The sequence below is a fragment of the Chelon labrosus genome (genome assembly GCF_963514085.1).
Source record: "Chelon labrosus genome assembly, chromosome: 9".
Taxonomy (NCBI): domain Eukaryota; kingdom Metazoa; phylum Chordata; class Actinopteri; order Mugiliformes; family Mugilidae; genus Chelon; species Chelon labrosus.
In genome coordinates, this window is record NC_140359.1 from 23,964,912 (window position 1) to 23,980,160 (window position 15,249).

General features: G+C 43.5%; 2 protein-coding genes across 2 annotated transcripts in view; both read left to right on the forward strand.

The window, feature by feature from the left end:
- Positions 1 to 2,437, forward strand: part of cfap299 (cilia and flagella associated protein 299) — a 61,897-nt gene extending 59,460 nt beyond the window's left edge. The window contains exon 6 of the mRNA XM_084552288.1: positions 921 to 2,437. Within this exon, the coding sequence (XP_084408414.1) occupies positions 921 to 1,013 (93 nt within the window). The 3' untranslated portion in view covers positions 1,014 to 2,437. The remainder of the gene's footprint in view (positions 1 to 920) is intronic.
- Positions 2,438 to 5,189: 2,752 nt separating this feature from the next.
- On the forward strand, positions 5,190 to 12,999 carry bmp3 (bone morphogenetic protein 3). The gene is made up of 3 exons (XM_084552247.1): positions 5,190 to 5,915; positions 7,117 to 8,045; positions 9,984 to 12,999. The coding sequence occupies exons 1-3, from the start codon at positions 5,639 to 5,641 to the stop codon at positions 10,173 to 10,175; spliced, it is 1,398 nt and encodes a 465-aa protein (XP_084408373.1). The 5' UTR covers positions 5,190 to 5,638; the 3' UTR covers positions 10,176 to 12,999.
- The last annotated feature ends 2,250 nt before the right edge of the window (positions 13,000 to 15,249 follow it).

Consider the following 15,249-nt stretch of genomic DNA (forward strand, 5'->3'; position numbering starts at 1 on the left):
TTTGTTTTCCTCCCTTTGTCATGCCATGACCACTTTTTACATCCTAGCCAGAAAGTGGGTTGGGGGTGGAGGAGTTGTCATATTTCAGTTTTGACAAAGGCTTGATTGGCTTGGCCGAGTAAAAAGTTTTTATTTTTTTTAAAAAAAAGCTCTTGAAATTGAGATTTGCAGAACAGACTAAGTTAATTAGATGACGTGAGCGTTTATGGCACATTTTGGTTTGCTCATCATTAACCAGCATTTCCCATTTCCCCTTAACATGTCTATGAAGTCACTTTTATGGGTCTATTTCTGCTGACACTCTTTTGAACTCGCAAAAAGGAAGACTGCCTCACTTATTAGGACACCCACAAGTGTGTTTGAGGTAAAAGTGTAAATTGAGTGTAATGGCTGGCTATGGATCCACTCCCACCAGAAGCTTTTGACACACTTAGCCTTAAATAAATGCTCCCAGCTGGCAGTGGCTTCACATCTTAGCGGTGGTGCCGTGTCAGCTTTGACAGTCAGAGTAACGCGCAACATCTCGGAAAAAGTGAACAGTTACTGTCAAATTATGCTGCACTTTAATGGACCTGCTATTAAAAAGAGATGTGTTCAGGATATCTGTTGGCTCGTGTAATTGCTAACACACCCTCTCTACGGCAGCTGTGACATTTGAAATAAGAAGACCGATCAGAGGTGTAAGAGTAACACTGGATCTAGTGATTCTGTGCAGTAGGAGATGTGACATTTGTGGCTCCTAAGAGAGCGACAATCGTGATTCTGTGTAGCTTTTAGCTCCTTTTAGCTAGAAGGCAGATTTGGAACAAAGCAAAAAAAAACAGTACGACGCGTCTTGACGTTTTTCTGCTTTACTCCTGTGAAGGCAGCACTGTCTAAATAAGTTCTACCAACTGCTCCAACTCTGCTCTGGGTTTCAGTCTGGTCCCGGTGAGGACTCCAACAGGACATTCCTGCAGTCGGACCTCTACGCCCACGCTGTCATCTACGACCACAACATCAGGACAGTCTAAGCTTCAGAGGCCGTTGCCAACACGTGCATACATATGGCACATATTGAGAGAGCCACTGAAAGCCTCTAATTTGACTGAGCTGCTGTAGTTGCTCCATCATTTGCAAGCTGTTCCCCTCATATCATGCATGCCATCTGGGTGGAGGTGCTACAGTGAATAAAATGACTGTAAACTGAGGATTCCCAGAGGAAGAAGTGGACGGACTAGTGTGACGGCTTGTAAGTTTCCACGCAAATGTCCTGAGCTTTGGCCTTAAATTCTTCTTCATTCCATGTAGTTAAGAACAAGTTGAATATTTATATATTTTTTTGCATTCCCCCAGCCATTGGTCTTTTTTTAAAAGTTTTTAGAAGAACCTGCCGAGGGACCCCGAGCTTGTCCCAACGTTGGGGCTCTGGCATGTTTTGCGCTGTTTGTCTAAACAAATTAAAGGCGTAAGAGCTTTGAAAGAGGACGGAGGCTGCTTTTATGTCCTCCCCCAGGCTGCGGTAGCTCCAATCGGACTGGAAGATTGGGTAATGGGCTTAAAACATTCCGCATGTTCCCAGATGCAAGGCAAGCTCTCCAAGACATCAAAGTGCTTCATCATTTACATATTAGTCACCGGTGAAGCTCTTAATGGAAGACAAGTCCACAAATAAATACTCAACATAAATTATTCAGGCGGTCGAGAAGACCCCTAGCAGCTTGCTCCCTTTTAATATCTGGGTTTTCATTTTCAATTATTTTGTTGTTGAATCACGTGGGAAGAAACAGTGTCTCACAGGTAACATCTGTATCTCTTAGTTAACAGATGTTTCCTCTAGACCATGGGTGTCTAACTCATTTTAGTTCATACAACCCAGTTTGGGCCGGAGCAGTAACACAATAGCGTATTAACCTATAAATAGTGACAACTCCAAATGTTTCCCTTTGTTTTAGTGCAAAGAAGTTCATTATGAAAGTGTTTAAAGTTATATGAACTGCTCTATTACAACACAAGTAATGAACAACCAGACATTTCATAGGGAAAAGAAGTGCAATTTCTGTATAGGTCTAGGTCTGAGTGTTGTGTTAAATGTCCACAACTCTCACTAAATCTGTGTGAACCCATGAAACAGCAGTCACTTTTACTGGAAAAGTTGCAGTTAATATCTTTGATGTAATTTTTGCACTTGGCGAATTCATTCCACGGGCCACATTAGACCCTCTGGCGGGCCGCTTTTGACCCGCGGGCTGTAGGTTTGACACCTGTGCTCTAGACACTTTCGATCTCAGCTCAGCACCGCATTTAATTTATAATATTATTTTATTATGATGTTGTGAAATATCCTTATCTTCTTTCTCTGAATTACAGGATATGTTTCTATTGTAGTGCAAATATAGCTTAGCTTAGCTTAGCTTAGCTTATCGTAAAGACTGGGATCATAGGGAAACATCTAGCCTAAGTCATCTAATAGATAATTAACATGTTAAATGTTGTTGTTTTTGGGTTTTTTTTTTAGCTTAACATTTATCTTTTTATATGATCGTGGTATCACCTTTCTATTTCTTTCTCCTCTCCCTGCCGCCGTCGCCTTAGTGTTTGCTCTAGGAGTTTCAGGCTCTGGGTTCTGTAAAGCGTCTTGAGACAATCTGTGTTGCTATTGATGCTATATGAATGAAACTAATCTGAACTGAACTGAATCATGAGAAATAAAACAAGCGTAGTTCCCAAACATTTGAGGTGACATTGTGTTCATTTCCTCTGCATCCATCCTCCTTTATCCTTGAAAGTCACAAAGTTCAAACAAGTTAGTACAACACTAAAATTATCAAATGCCGCTCAACCAACTTTGAAAGCAGAGCAGAGGCCTGATAGAGGCCTGTGTGCCGATGGGAATTTTGGTTCTGTAAGGCAGCGCGATTATTTCCTTTTCATTTATTTCAAGAAGATATAAATTTGATGTTGATGAACGAAGTTGGTGAAATGTGTGAAGGGGTGACTGGAGTGTTTTCTCTTTTTCTGTCCTCTTAATTTATTTATTTATTTTTTACTGTCTAGGTCTATTTTTACCGTCTCTGCTCTTTTTATCTTTTTCTGTTGTCTCAACAAAACTAACATGGACTAATGAGGAGCAAGAACACATTTAGATCTGGCAGTAGCTACTGTGGTGGGGATGCTTCTCCTTTGACCTCTTTCCAAAACAATACAGGCAGGGTGGAGGCTGGTGCAATCAACAAAATATCTACAGGACTACCTAACTATCTCCCCTGCTTTGTTTTTGTTCAGCGTGCTGGAAGCGAGAACTCACACCTGTCCCCATCTATGAGCTCTCCCTCAACATGTGGCCAGGTGACGGTAATGGAAGTTACGGATACCTACCAATCAAAGCAGCAGATGTACACATGACAAAAAAATGTTGACTGTGGAAGCTAGTGCGTCGTTCACGAACTGCGCTGCTTGCTTTACCTCTCTGGAAGGCCGTGCCACGAAACGAAGTTACTGGAACCTCACTCGGATAAATCATACGTCTGTAAATAGTAATGATTTCACAGTAAAGTCTAAGTTAAATGCTTATATCCTCCTTCATTCCTTTTATTGGCCTTTTAAGCTGTTGGGGTTTTAACTGAAGCGTGGTTTTATTAGCTTGAGGCCTGACTTGCCCCTAATACACACAACTTGAGGTAAAGAGGTGGATTCGGACTAATTCAGGCTTCGGAGAGCAGAGACACCCCTCGGTTTTCACCTCAGTCTGATGTACAACGATCAGGCATAACATTATGACCACCTTCCTAATATTGTGCAGGTCTCCCTTGTTGCCTCCAGAACAGTTGTGACTCATCAGAGGATGGACATGGGCCTTCTGAGGGTGTCCTGTGGCGTCTGGCAACAGAATGAGAGGAGGGGCCTCTGTGGATCATCCCACAGATACTTGATCAGTTTGGGATCTAGTGAATTTGGAGGCCAGGTCAACACCTTGTGCTGTTCTTCATCTTTTTTTTTTTTAGTTGTTCCTAAAGCATTTCTGTGTGTGTGCCTGTTTCAGGCTGCATCCTGCAGGGGATGGCTGCTGCCATTAAGGAGTGTCATGGTCTGGTCTAGGTGGGTGCTACATGTCTACATGCCAGGTCCAAAAGTTTCCCTGCCGAACACTGGCTTATCACAAGATGGTCAATGTTATTTACTTCTCTTCTCAGTGGTTTTAAAGTTATGGCTGAGTGGTGTTAGGCATATGACGCAGTAATTCGTGAAGGTATAGGGCGTATCCCACCTGTCATTCCTGTATTTGGTAACTGCACTGAGTTCTAATTTCCCTTCTTAAATATTCAATTGACTTATAATGTCTTACTGAGGAGTATCAGGAGCCCTTAGATGCATAAACCTTTCCACGCCCTGCAATTTGACAATGTAATCTCCTGGTTTGGAAGCTTGTCTGACTTAATTTTGTTTTGTTTTTTAACTGATGCATTGTAATAGATCCCATGGCTTTGGCTCTGTGAGATCTCTTATTTGCAGGTGTTAAAAAAAGTGCATTTGACCTGCTGCTGACTTTATTCTGCTGTTGCTTATGTTGCTGCTGCCCTGCTCATCTCCTCTCAAGGGGTTAAATCGGTCCAGCCTGTTGACTGCTATGTGAAGGACATGGCATGCTAATATTATTGCCATCAGATGTCCAAGGGCGGGGAAATGCCCTAATCATTTCCTCCCGAGTGCCCCTGAAAGAGGAGCCCAATGGCGGGGGGTGGAGGGCGACTGGGTGGGGTGTTTAAACTCCGCCTGACGGGCTGTTTGGGAGAGGGGAGAGGGGGGATGGGGGAGGGCGGGTGGACAGTACAGCATCCGGATCGGACCGCGATGGCACAGGATGTGTGTGCTTAACTCCATTGAACTAAACTAAATAGGGAAGAAAGCCCTTAATGCCGACAATAAGCCGCTTCATTCAGCAGCGCGGCCCAGACGCACAGCTCTGCGGAGTAGAAATTACGTACGGAGCGACTGCTTTGTGGCATCAGTTTAGGAATTGAAATCAGTTCAATAAATCGGAGGAATGTTCTTTAATAAAAAAATGTTTTTTTTAATCTCATCTCGAATCAAACTATAAAACATTCCTCTCAGCACTTGATAAGGAGAGCATTTGTCCCCCAGGCTGAATTTGCGTAAAAGTATTCGGAACAGGAATCTCTCTCTCTCTCTCTCTCTCTCTCCCTCTCTCTCTCCCTCTCTCTCTCTCTCTCTGAGTGTGTGTACGTGTGTAAGAGGAATACCCAGCTGGTCCCACAAGCCCTATAATACCAAGCACAACATGCTCTACCTTCAATGAAAGCTGAGACGGGGGGACGGTTGACTGCTGGTCCTGAAATCATCTCAGAGCGTCGGTGTTTTAGCAGATCAGGTCTCCTTCATCTGCTTTATTACGCGCGCTGCTTTTCATTTACTGTTGCTCACTTAGACCTGAAACTTATCAAAAAGCAGTGAGACCCCTTTGGATAAGGCACCTTTCTTGCTGTGACTGGTGCCAAAAGCGATGGTATCACTTTCGTACAGAGGACTCTCCAGGTGATGGTACGTCTTTTTGGAGATAGGCAACTCTTTTGGAGCCGTGCTAGGTTTTTATAACTGTCATTGTTTTTTTTCTATTGATACCTTTCCTTTGGCTGAAAGCATGGCACTCTACCCGCGGTTTGTGGTCGTGCTCCTCTACGGATGGAGTTATCTGTGCGTTGGATACTGCGCGATGCTAAAAACGGACAATTTCCCCGAGAGACGAAAGGTGGATTTTACGCACTCACTGGATAAAAAGTACGCGACGAAGGAAGACCAGGACCTGGTTTTACAGGATACAATGACAGAGCACATGCAGATGCTTTACGCGAAGTACAACCGTGCTGGATACCCGTTCAAGGACGGCAACACTGTTCGCAGTTTTAAAGCGCACTGGGGTATGCAACCAAGTTTTACGCATGTTAAGAACACCTGGGCTTACTTCCACCGTAGTGGAAGAGAGCACTTACATGCATGTGTTGTTGTGTGAATTAAGGAAAGTTTTACTTGTTATGTCACCTTTTGCTTTGCTCGTTGGATTTTTTTTAAATTTGCAGATAAATCAAGCTGAGCACTGCCCGTAGAACTTGTGCGTAATTTAAGCGTAAATGGTTAAAAATATAATTTAAAAACTTTACGATGTTGTTGTAGGTTCAAAAACGAAAAAAGTAGGAGAAGTTAGGTAAAAAAAAAAAATAAATTAAAACAAAATCTGGTATTATTCATGTGGTGCTTTGCGGAGCTGAAACTGAAATACACCTGTTGATCCAGTCGTAGAAATGTGATCAACCTGTTACCCCTTCTTTGTGCCACTGAGAGAGATTCGCATCAGATCGCTGCAGACAACTAAACTAAACATCGTTTGGCGAGTCTATATACTTTTTTTTATATTATCAGATTTTACTGTCAGATAGTCACGGCTGTGGATTCTCCCTGCAAGCCAGCATCTGGCAGCTGCCCAGCCTTGCGGTGCTGCAGCTTGAACTGGAGACTTACCTCTGCAGCCTAAAGTTCCTGCACGTGAAGTGCTCTTATAACTGCGTCCCTCCAGTTATCTTTACAGTAATATAACTCTTATAAGCTCCGAATTACTCACTCGCCACGACGTGTGTGTTACCGTGGGCGCCGTTAAAGACGGCCAGCTTCGCCAAGGGTCACATTCCCTTAGATTATACTGCCTCCTATCGCATGGTAGCTGCATATGTGCAATATAAAGGGCAACTTCACCCAAATCCAATACACTACGTTTTAATCTTCACACTACCCAGATGTCTATGGGTAGTTGTAGCTTTAGATATTTTGAGGTTTCTGCTTAGGTGTAATGCAATGGAGAGGTTTATTATGTTTAAAGACACATGTTTAGAAGTTCAACAGCAACAACTTTCCAAAAACAGGTTCTTTGTCAGTAATTTACAATCGTCATCGTGACTTTTTATTGGATATATTTCATGATCTAAGCAAATAAAACTAGTATCGTCTGCATGGCTGAGTGAATATTGGCTCTAGAAAGGTTAAATGCATTATCATGTTATTCTGGTCGGCTTTTGAATGTCCATTTGTGCTGGATTCTGTAAATAACTCTGCCCATTATACACGCAGGTACTATAAACAAGAAACAGCTGCAGATATTCAACCTCACCTCCCTCACCAAATCAGAAGACGTTCTGTCAGCCACTCTTCATTATTACATCGGAGACCTCCAGAACGGCACCCAGGGTTGTTCCAGGTCTAAAAGCTGCGCCCGCCACGGCCCCCGGAGGCACAGCCACATCCACATGGTCATCTGGAGTTTCGCCTCCGTGGACAACAAGATGAGGACTCTAGGGCAGTTTCGGATAAACGTGTCCACCCTTTACAGGGACTTCATATCTTGGCAGTGGAAGGATATAACTCGTGTGGTCAACCAGGCCAAGCACCACGACGAGCTGCTCATTGGGATTGAAGTGGCCTCACAGGGGCCCCAGCAGTGGAAGAAGCTCCTCTCGGACCGCTCGCCCTACATCTTGGTCTACGCCAATGACTCTGCCATTTCAGAGCCTGAAAGTGTGGTCGCCACTCTCCAGAGACACCACTCCTCGGCGGGAGGTGAGAGCTCCGTTTCGCACAGCTTCCACAAACTGGGACTGCGAGAGCGGAACAACACAGAAAGGGAACGGCCTCAGCCCAGGCAGAAGCGCTCAGTGAACGTTCTTCTCCCTTTGCAGAACAACGAGCTCCCCGGGCCCGAGTATCCCTACGAGACGACCGGGTGGGACGAGGCGAGCCCGTACGAGCCTTACGAGAACAAGCAGGCCCGGCGGCCGCGTAAAAAAACACGCAAGAACCAGCGGCACAAGATGCCCCTGCTGCAGTTCGACGAGCAGACAATTAAAAAGGCGCGGAAGAAGCAGTGGAACGAGCCCAGGAACTGCGCTCGGAGATACCTGAAAGTGGACTTTGCTGACATTGGATGGAGTGAATGGATTATATCACCTAAATCATTTGACGCCTTCTACTGCTCAGGGTCTTGCCAGTTCCCCATGCCTAAGGTGAGACTCAGAGACTCATATTGTTTTGTTTTTTTTCAAAAGAATTAGGCATCCTTTTTGCTTTTTAGGGATCCCAAGCCAACACTGCACCACAGGCCTCCATCTAACACGTCTAATAACCCAGTTTTGTTCTTTTTCACATCCTAAAGATGTCGGCCAGATGTTCTGGGTTTTCCATTTACCCTCTCGAGTATTTATCACCAAATCCTATTAATATACATTATGCATATTAAGCCATGCACTAGCACACATCTAACAAACACCAGGACCTGTGTTGTGAAACCCCATACCGTACAGAAGACTATACATCAATCCACATGTTTAAAAACTGAGCTTTTTCTCGTGCGGCATGTTGCACATTACGTAAACTATCCGTGCATCCATCAGTCGCCTGTTTACAGTTGCCGTTACCGCTCTGTGTCACATTACCCCGGGAAACATTAACATTAGAATTTCCTGAAGTGCGTCTGTCTCGTATTATAGATGATAATGCCAAGCGTTACATGCCATCTGCTTTAATCTTCAACTACAGGGTAAACTAGTTAAAGCGGCCGCGCTGCTCCGCGTTCCTTCTCGTGCGTTTATCTTTTCCAGAAATCGTTAAGCCTTTGAAGGCATGCATCGGGGCTGCATCTATAATTCAATGAAAGGGTTCAGTCCAGAGTGGAGTCCTACCGTACTGAACCTACAGTTAAACTACAGTCAGGAGCAGGTGGTTGACCTCAACGTCACACATTAATAAAAGAAAAAAAAGGTTTTTACGCATTTCACGAAACAAAAAAATAAACTCGTGCCACACCTGATGATGTTAAACATCAGCTCTCGTCGCGGCGAGATAACATCACAGGTATTTTAAACATGGCTGGAATGCACAAGCTCCATCCACTTAATTCATTAGCTCAGAGTCGCCCGTCTTTGTAGTCGGATGTAATTAGTCCCAGAAGTGGGGCCTGAGGCCTTTCAGGCAACCGCCTCCCTCTCCTGCAGGGTTTCCGCTCTGTGATGTTTCCCCCTTTTGTCAGGTTAAAGTTTTAGAAAGCCGCTAAATAGCTCTGCCTAGTTTGTTTGCGTTGCGCGGGAAAAGCTCCGTCGCTCGTTGGATCCCGCTGAAACGCGAAGCAGCTGAACTCTCTCTGGCCGCCTCTCGGATGATGCGCTGCAGCTGGACGCGGAACGCGCTGAGCGACACTCTGTTAATTGTGCGATGTGTGTAATTTATGCTCCGTTGATGAATTAGCCCTTAATGTTAGCGGGACGTGTCACCTGAAAGAACACGAAGCTCTGGGAACGATGGTCTCCAGGACTCTTAACCGAGAGTTGTTAGAATAACAAGAATAATCCTGTATAGATTTAATCAGGCCAACATTTTATGATTGATGGGTTAGATCTCCCACGGAGGTTTTTCTTGAGAGGTTTTGAAGCGCGGTGTTGTGTCTCTGGCTGTCTTCATCTTGGCAGTGCTTGGAAATGGTCAAAGAGGTCGAGCGGGGACAGGCAGCTGATTCCTATGTAGACCGATTCTGCATAATTGTAAACCTTGATATAATTTAAACAGGCGAGTTATGGTAAAATGTTGTCATGAGCGGCGAAATCAGACACAAACATAGTTGTACCAGGCTTTAAACATGTTTATTGCTGCTGTTAAGTTGGACATTTTAACATGGAGGTCTATGGGGATTGCCAGCCTCTAGTGGCCATTTGAGGAACTGCACTTTTTTGCAGTAGCGTTAAATCACTATTGAACACTTGGGACATTTTTGAGGGGTATCAGTTGTGCTTTTCATTTTCTTTCCCCCCTTCAAATAACTTTGATAGAAGAAAACTATTTGACTATCCATTTTCTGCTCTGTCAGAGTTCATTTTAGTCATGCCACGTTCTTTGATATAACATTTAAATCAAATCATTTAAAGGGATCATTTTTGTTTTCCTTGCTTTAGGCCCTGAAGCCCTCCAACCACGCCACCATCCAGAGCATAGTGCGGGCCGTGGGCGTCGTCCCAGGCATCCCCGAGCCGTGCTGCGTCCCGGAGAAAATGTCCTCCCTCAGCATCCTCTTCTTCGACGAGGACAAGAACGTGGTGCTGAAAGTCTACCCCAACATGACTGTAGATTCCTGCGCATGTAGATAGTTCCTTTTTCCCCCTCTATGCCTGTCCACACGCACCTCATCCCACACAGAGAAGCAAAACGAAACACACGAATAAATAAATGAATAAATAAAAAACGACAACACTTGCAGTCTCACACACTCACTCACATTCAGACATCCATTGAACGCAACTTCCCTTTTGCACTGGAGGAGAGTACCGCCTGTTGTTTCAGGTGAAGAGGAGACTGGTCTGTTCGTGGGAAGAAATGGATCGTGTGAGTTATCCTCGTGGAAGATTACGGGAATGGAAAGTCAAGTTCTTCAACACTCCGCCACTGTTCATACCTGTATTTATCATTGCTGCTCAGTTACCTGTTGGGTGATAGCAGAGTGGACGCAATCATAAACTCCATTATCAAGATACACTAACACCAACCGGGGGCATAAAAGAGACAGAAACCGAAGGAAGATTTTCACTTTTCAGGAAAAAAAAAAATTGATCTCAGCTTGAACTGACGCCTTTAAAGGGGGGGGCACTCTCAACCTTCTCTCCTTCATAGCTCGAAGTTTTTTCTTCGGTCACTACCACAAGGTCACCTCTGCTCGCACTTGCATGGTTTTTGTTACTTAACGTGTAAGTATTTATGTCTGTACTATCACTGTGTTATTCACTATATGCAAAGTTATTGTATGACTATTGGCTTGGCTGCTATAGAGGGTTATATTAGATTCCAAAGCCAGAATTGTGACGTAGACTGGTAGATGGCCTATTCGTGTTTAGATCCCTTTGCATCGCTCCATTGTTGTACAGTAAACCACATTTTATACGCGGAAGAGTAAGCTACTTGTTGTGGGGGGGGGGTTCGTTAACAGTTGAAACGGGGAGATGTTTTAGGAGACGTGTTTATGACTTTTTGCTTCACCAAGAAAATGTTAAAGCTTTGAGAGGAAACCTCAAAACAAGAAACTGCTACAGAGCATAGACTGTATAAAGATGGACGGCGGAACTGGTCCTCAAGAGTGAAGCCAAAGCAAGTAGAGCTCCCCCTGGTGGCTGGCTGCAGTATAGGTCATAAGCTCCGCCCCCTCCATGTTAGTGGATGGGACTTGGGTCAAATTAAAACACTAAAGTTCACATTTTAGGTAGTTAATATAATACTGTTGCATACGTTAAGTGTTCAAGTTTCATTTGAGTTATTTGACGCTGTAGAAACAGGATGTGACATCATGATGACTACAAGTTGCTATGCCAACCTCTTTGTGAAGCAGTCCCGTAGGACCGTGAGAGTTGGGAAAAAATACAAATCGCAATGTGGCGCCGCCTGTATCCCCGAGAAAATAGCATCAGTTTGGCCAATGCCAGGAAGTGGGGATGCGTAGTCCATATTTATATACAGTCTATGCTACAGAGTTGTGGGTTTGAAAGAGCCTGATATGAGCTAACTCATTAGTTCAGAAAATGTTTCCATTACATAACATTTGAAATTATGTGTTGTATTTAAAACATAGAATTACATTTATGAACAGAAAAAAAAAATAGAAACTGACAGAATGCTTTTAGGAATCAATATACTCTGCTGGTCTGGAATCAGTTTCGCTTCATGTATCCTTATACTACATATCATTTTTTTTTTTTTTGTCTGGATCTCACAAATGTTCTTAAGCATCTCAAAGAAAAAAACTGGAACGACTACTTACACCAAATGGGTTTCACGGTCTGCGGGTAAACAAGCAAGCTGTGCCATCTGATTCCTCTTTATAGAAATTCCGATTAACTTCCCGCAGTGGAAACCAAAAATACAACACACAGCGTACATTGCGTGATCAGGGATTCGTTTGGCAGGCTCACATATCTTTATAGATTTGACATCAGACACGCCCCGGAGGAGCGTTTAGTCGTGCGTTGCAGCCGCAGTTCACAAAACCAAATATTTATTCAGAGCGAATAGATTTAATTATAGGGGCAGACTCTCTTCTTACGGACACTGTGGTTGTATATAGCTCAGCATGCTGTGTTCATGTCATATCTAATGCCTCTTTGAAACAGAAGTGGGGTTTGATTTGATTCCCGGGACGTCACTCATTCAGAGAACTGAGCTCAAGTCAAAGCAAAGAGGCTCAGAATATTTTTTATGGTACAAAAAAAAGTATGATTGCTGGTGGGATTTTATTCTAAAAATGTATATCTCAGATCATTCACTACTATTTTCATATTCCAGTGACCTAAAAGGCAGATGGTTGAACTTTATATATTTTGTACTGACACTTTCTACAGTTTGTGCTTCCTCATCTTGTGCCTTGACAGATTTTTTTTTTTTAGAAATGCATGCTATAGAATGGAGCCACCTCCTCGCAGTGCAGCGTTGTGTAATGTTGACTGGTGGTGAGATGCTTTCAGTGCATTTTTTATTTTATTTTTTGCATTTCAGACTCTAAATTTATTATTTTCTTTTATTTTTTTGAGTGCAAGTATGAATCAGTACATTTTAGTTACAGTACCGTATATCAGAGCTTAACTTCACTGTTCCATCTTACCTTGTAAATGTCATTATGTTGTAGGTAAAAAAAAAAAAAAAAGGAAACGCTTGTACAATAAGCTTCATAAAATATATTTGTATATGGAAAAAAAAAAAAGACCTTTAACATGCATCTATTTATTTTCTGTATGTTGCATATCTTGTAGAGGTGTGGTCTGGGAAGAGGGGGACCTGAAGCTCAGAGGTTGTCCACGGTCTTTATATCTGTGATGGACATATTGTCACTGCTGATGTGAAAGCAGCGTGGTGAACTTATCGGAAGGTCTCCCCCCGCTCTGAGCTCTGACCCTCCTCCCGAAGCATTCAAAGAAATGAATAAAAAGTATTCAAGACTTAGATCTAGTAAGTATTTTTGTTTTTGGAAGGGGGGGGGGGGGACAAAACAACACAAGAAAATGCTCAAAATTTATTTACTAGGTCATTTTATTTACAAGGTCAAAACACAGAATGGCTTCTATGAACAGTAGAACTCCTCACTTACTGCCCACCAAAGAAAAAGCTCCTATTTACATTTTATATACAGGTACAGTGTGTATTTTTAGGCAGTTGGAGATAGTACTGTGGGTACAGTGTGTTGTCAAAGTAAAAAGAAATACACGTAATACACGTAATGCCCAAATATCACTTTTACACGATTTTACATTTTCTGTTTTTGTTTAAATTTGATTATTTAAATGTGTCCTCCCTGCAGGGGTTCAGTGGCAGTGGGATGTTATATTGTCGGTTTCAGGTGCTAGCCGACTAAATGGCTTATACACCGATCAGGCATAACATTATAACCATCTTCCTAATATCGCGTGTAGGTCTCCCTTGTGCCTCCAAAAAAGTTGGGACTCATCAGAGAATGGACGTGGGCCTTCTGAGGGTGTCCTGTGGTGTCTGGCTTTGGGTCCTATGGTTTGAGGGGAGGGGCCTCTGTGGATCATCCCACAGATACTTGATCCATTTGGGATCTAGTGAATTTGGAGGCCAGGTCAACACCTTGAACATGTCTTCATGTTTTTTTTTAGTCGTTCCTAAAGCGTTTTTGTGTGTGTGCCTGTGTCAGGCTGCATCCTGCTGGGGATGGCTGCTGCCATCAAGGAGTGTCATTGCTATGGGGTGGGGGTGCCTGGTCTGGTCTAGGTGGGTGATACATGTTTAAGTAACATCCACATGAATGAATGAATGCCAGGTCCAAAAGTTTCCCAGCAGAACGCTGAATTTTCAAAAGATGGTCAATGCTATTTACTTCACCTGTCAGTGGTTTTAATGTTGTGGCTGATCGGTGTATCTTCACCTTCATTTGTCAGGGAGGCCACAGAGGACCACTGTTACCCTTAACCCCTCTGCTCTCAACGTTAAAGTCAATGCACAGCGCATAAAGTCTTGATAATAGTTCCGTCAACGTGACACCTGAATAAGTTTTGAGGCTTTCGTTGCGTGTCTGCTTTTGGAGAACATTAAAGTTCCGGTGGCAGGATTGTCAGAGGTTACTCTGAACAGCAGGCTTAAATCCAGTCATGCATTAGTGGCTGGCCCGCTTGGAGGAATCACAGGGCAGTAGGAGCTTCGTATGAAGAGTTTAGACACTGTTCATGAAAATAACAACACAATGTCCACAATGTTATTTACCTCTCATCATAAAATGGCATATTTTTATTTGTAGCTCTTGTAAATTTAGTGCCACAGTGAGAACTCCCAAAATGTAAACGCCCCAATTAAAATACAGTTTGACTGAAAATTGAAAAACCCGAAACCATTAAGCTGTATCAGTAGTCGCCCTGCAGCTCCTGCACACGGACATTATCACATACTGTTGGTACTGGACACGCACATTCACCAGTCAGTGTACACATACAGTGTATATATGATATTTACAAAAGTCGCTCACCCTGTCTTCTTAAGGTTTACATAAAGGAACCAGTTGCTTGGACTGTATAAACTGTGTATTTCTGCTGCTTGTGCTTCCCAGTATACAGTGTACACACGGTACACGGTGGATTTACCTTAAGTGTTTAAAAAAATGAAAATGCGAGTAATCTTTAACCCGAAGCTCCTTAAAAAAAAAAATCCCCTTGCTGTAAATTCTGAAGGTTCTCTGCTCAGTCTTGTCCCCCCTCGCATCATCGGACACCTCGGACGAGAGCGGGACTCGGCTGCCCCAGAAGAAGCTGGGAACCGCAGAGTTGACTCAGCTTCAAAAAGGTAAATATTTCTCCAGCTCGGGAGCCCCCGCCGCAGGATGCTCACACTTTATCATTTTCGGCGGAGGGAGGCGTTTGTGTTTTCACGCGTGTCAGCTCCGGGACGCTGATGGAGAGCTCGATTCTTCTCAGAGCAGATGTTTCGTGGCGAGGGCCGTCTCCCTCCAAAGTTTGTGTTGGTCCATCTCCACACACATCCTCCTCCCCTCACACCTTCATTCTTCTAGGGCTATAAACAAACTAATTCCCTCAGCTGTAGGAAATAAAGTGTTTGCAGCTGCACCACCAATTTTTTATTTTTTTTACTTCCACAAACCACATCTGGGGCCGTCGTCTGAGAGGCCGGAGCAGAGTGTCTCAAAAACAATATCTGTATATAATATCTGTGAAT

Bases quoted from the DNA above. Each gene is read 5' to 3' on its own strand.
- bmp3 (XM_084552247.1), top strand. From the start codon at position 5,639: ATGGCACTCTACCCGCGGTTTGTGGTCGTGCTCCTCTACGGATGGAGT. The intron at 5,916-7,116 runs GTATGCAACCAA...TTATACACGCAG, and splicing joins CAGTTTTAAAGCGCACTGGG to GTACTATAAACAAGAAACAG. The intron at 8,046-9,983 runs GTGAGACTCAGA...TCCTTGCTTTAG, and splicing joins GCCAGTTCCCCATGCCTAAG to GCCCTGAAGCCCTCCAACCA.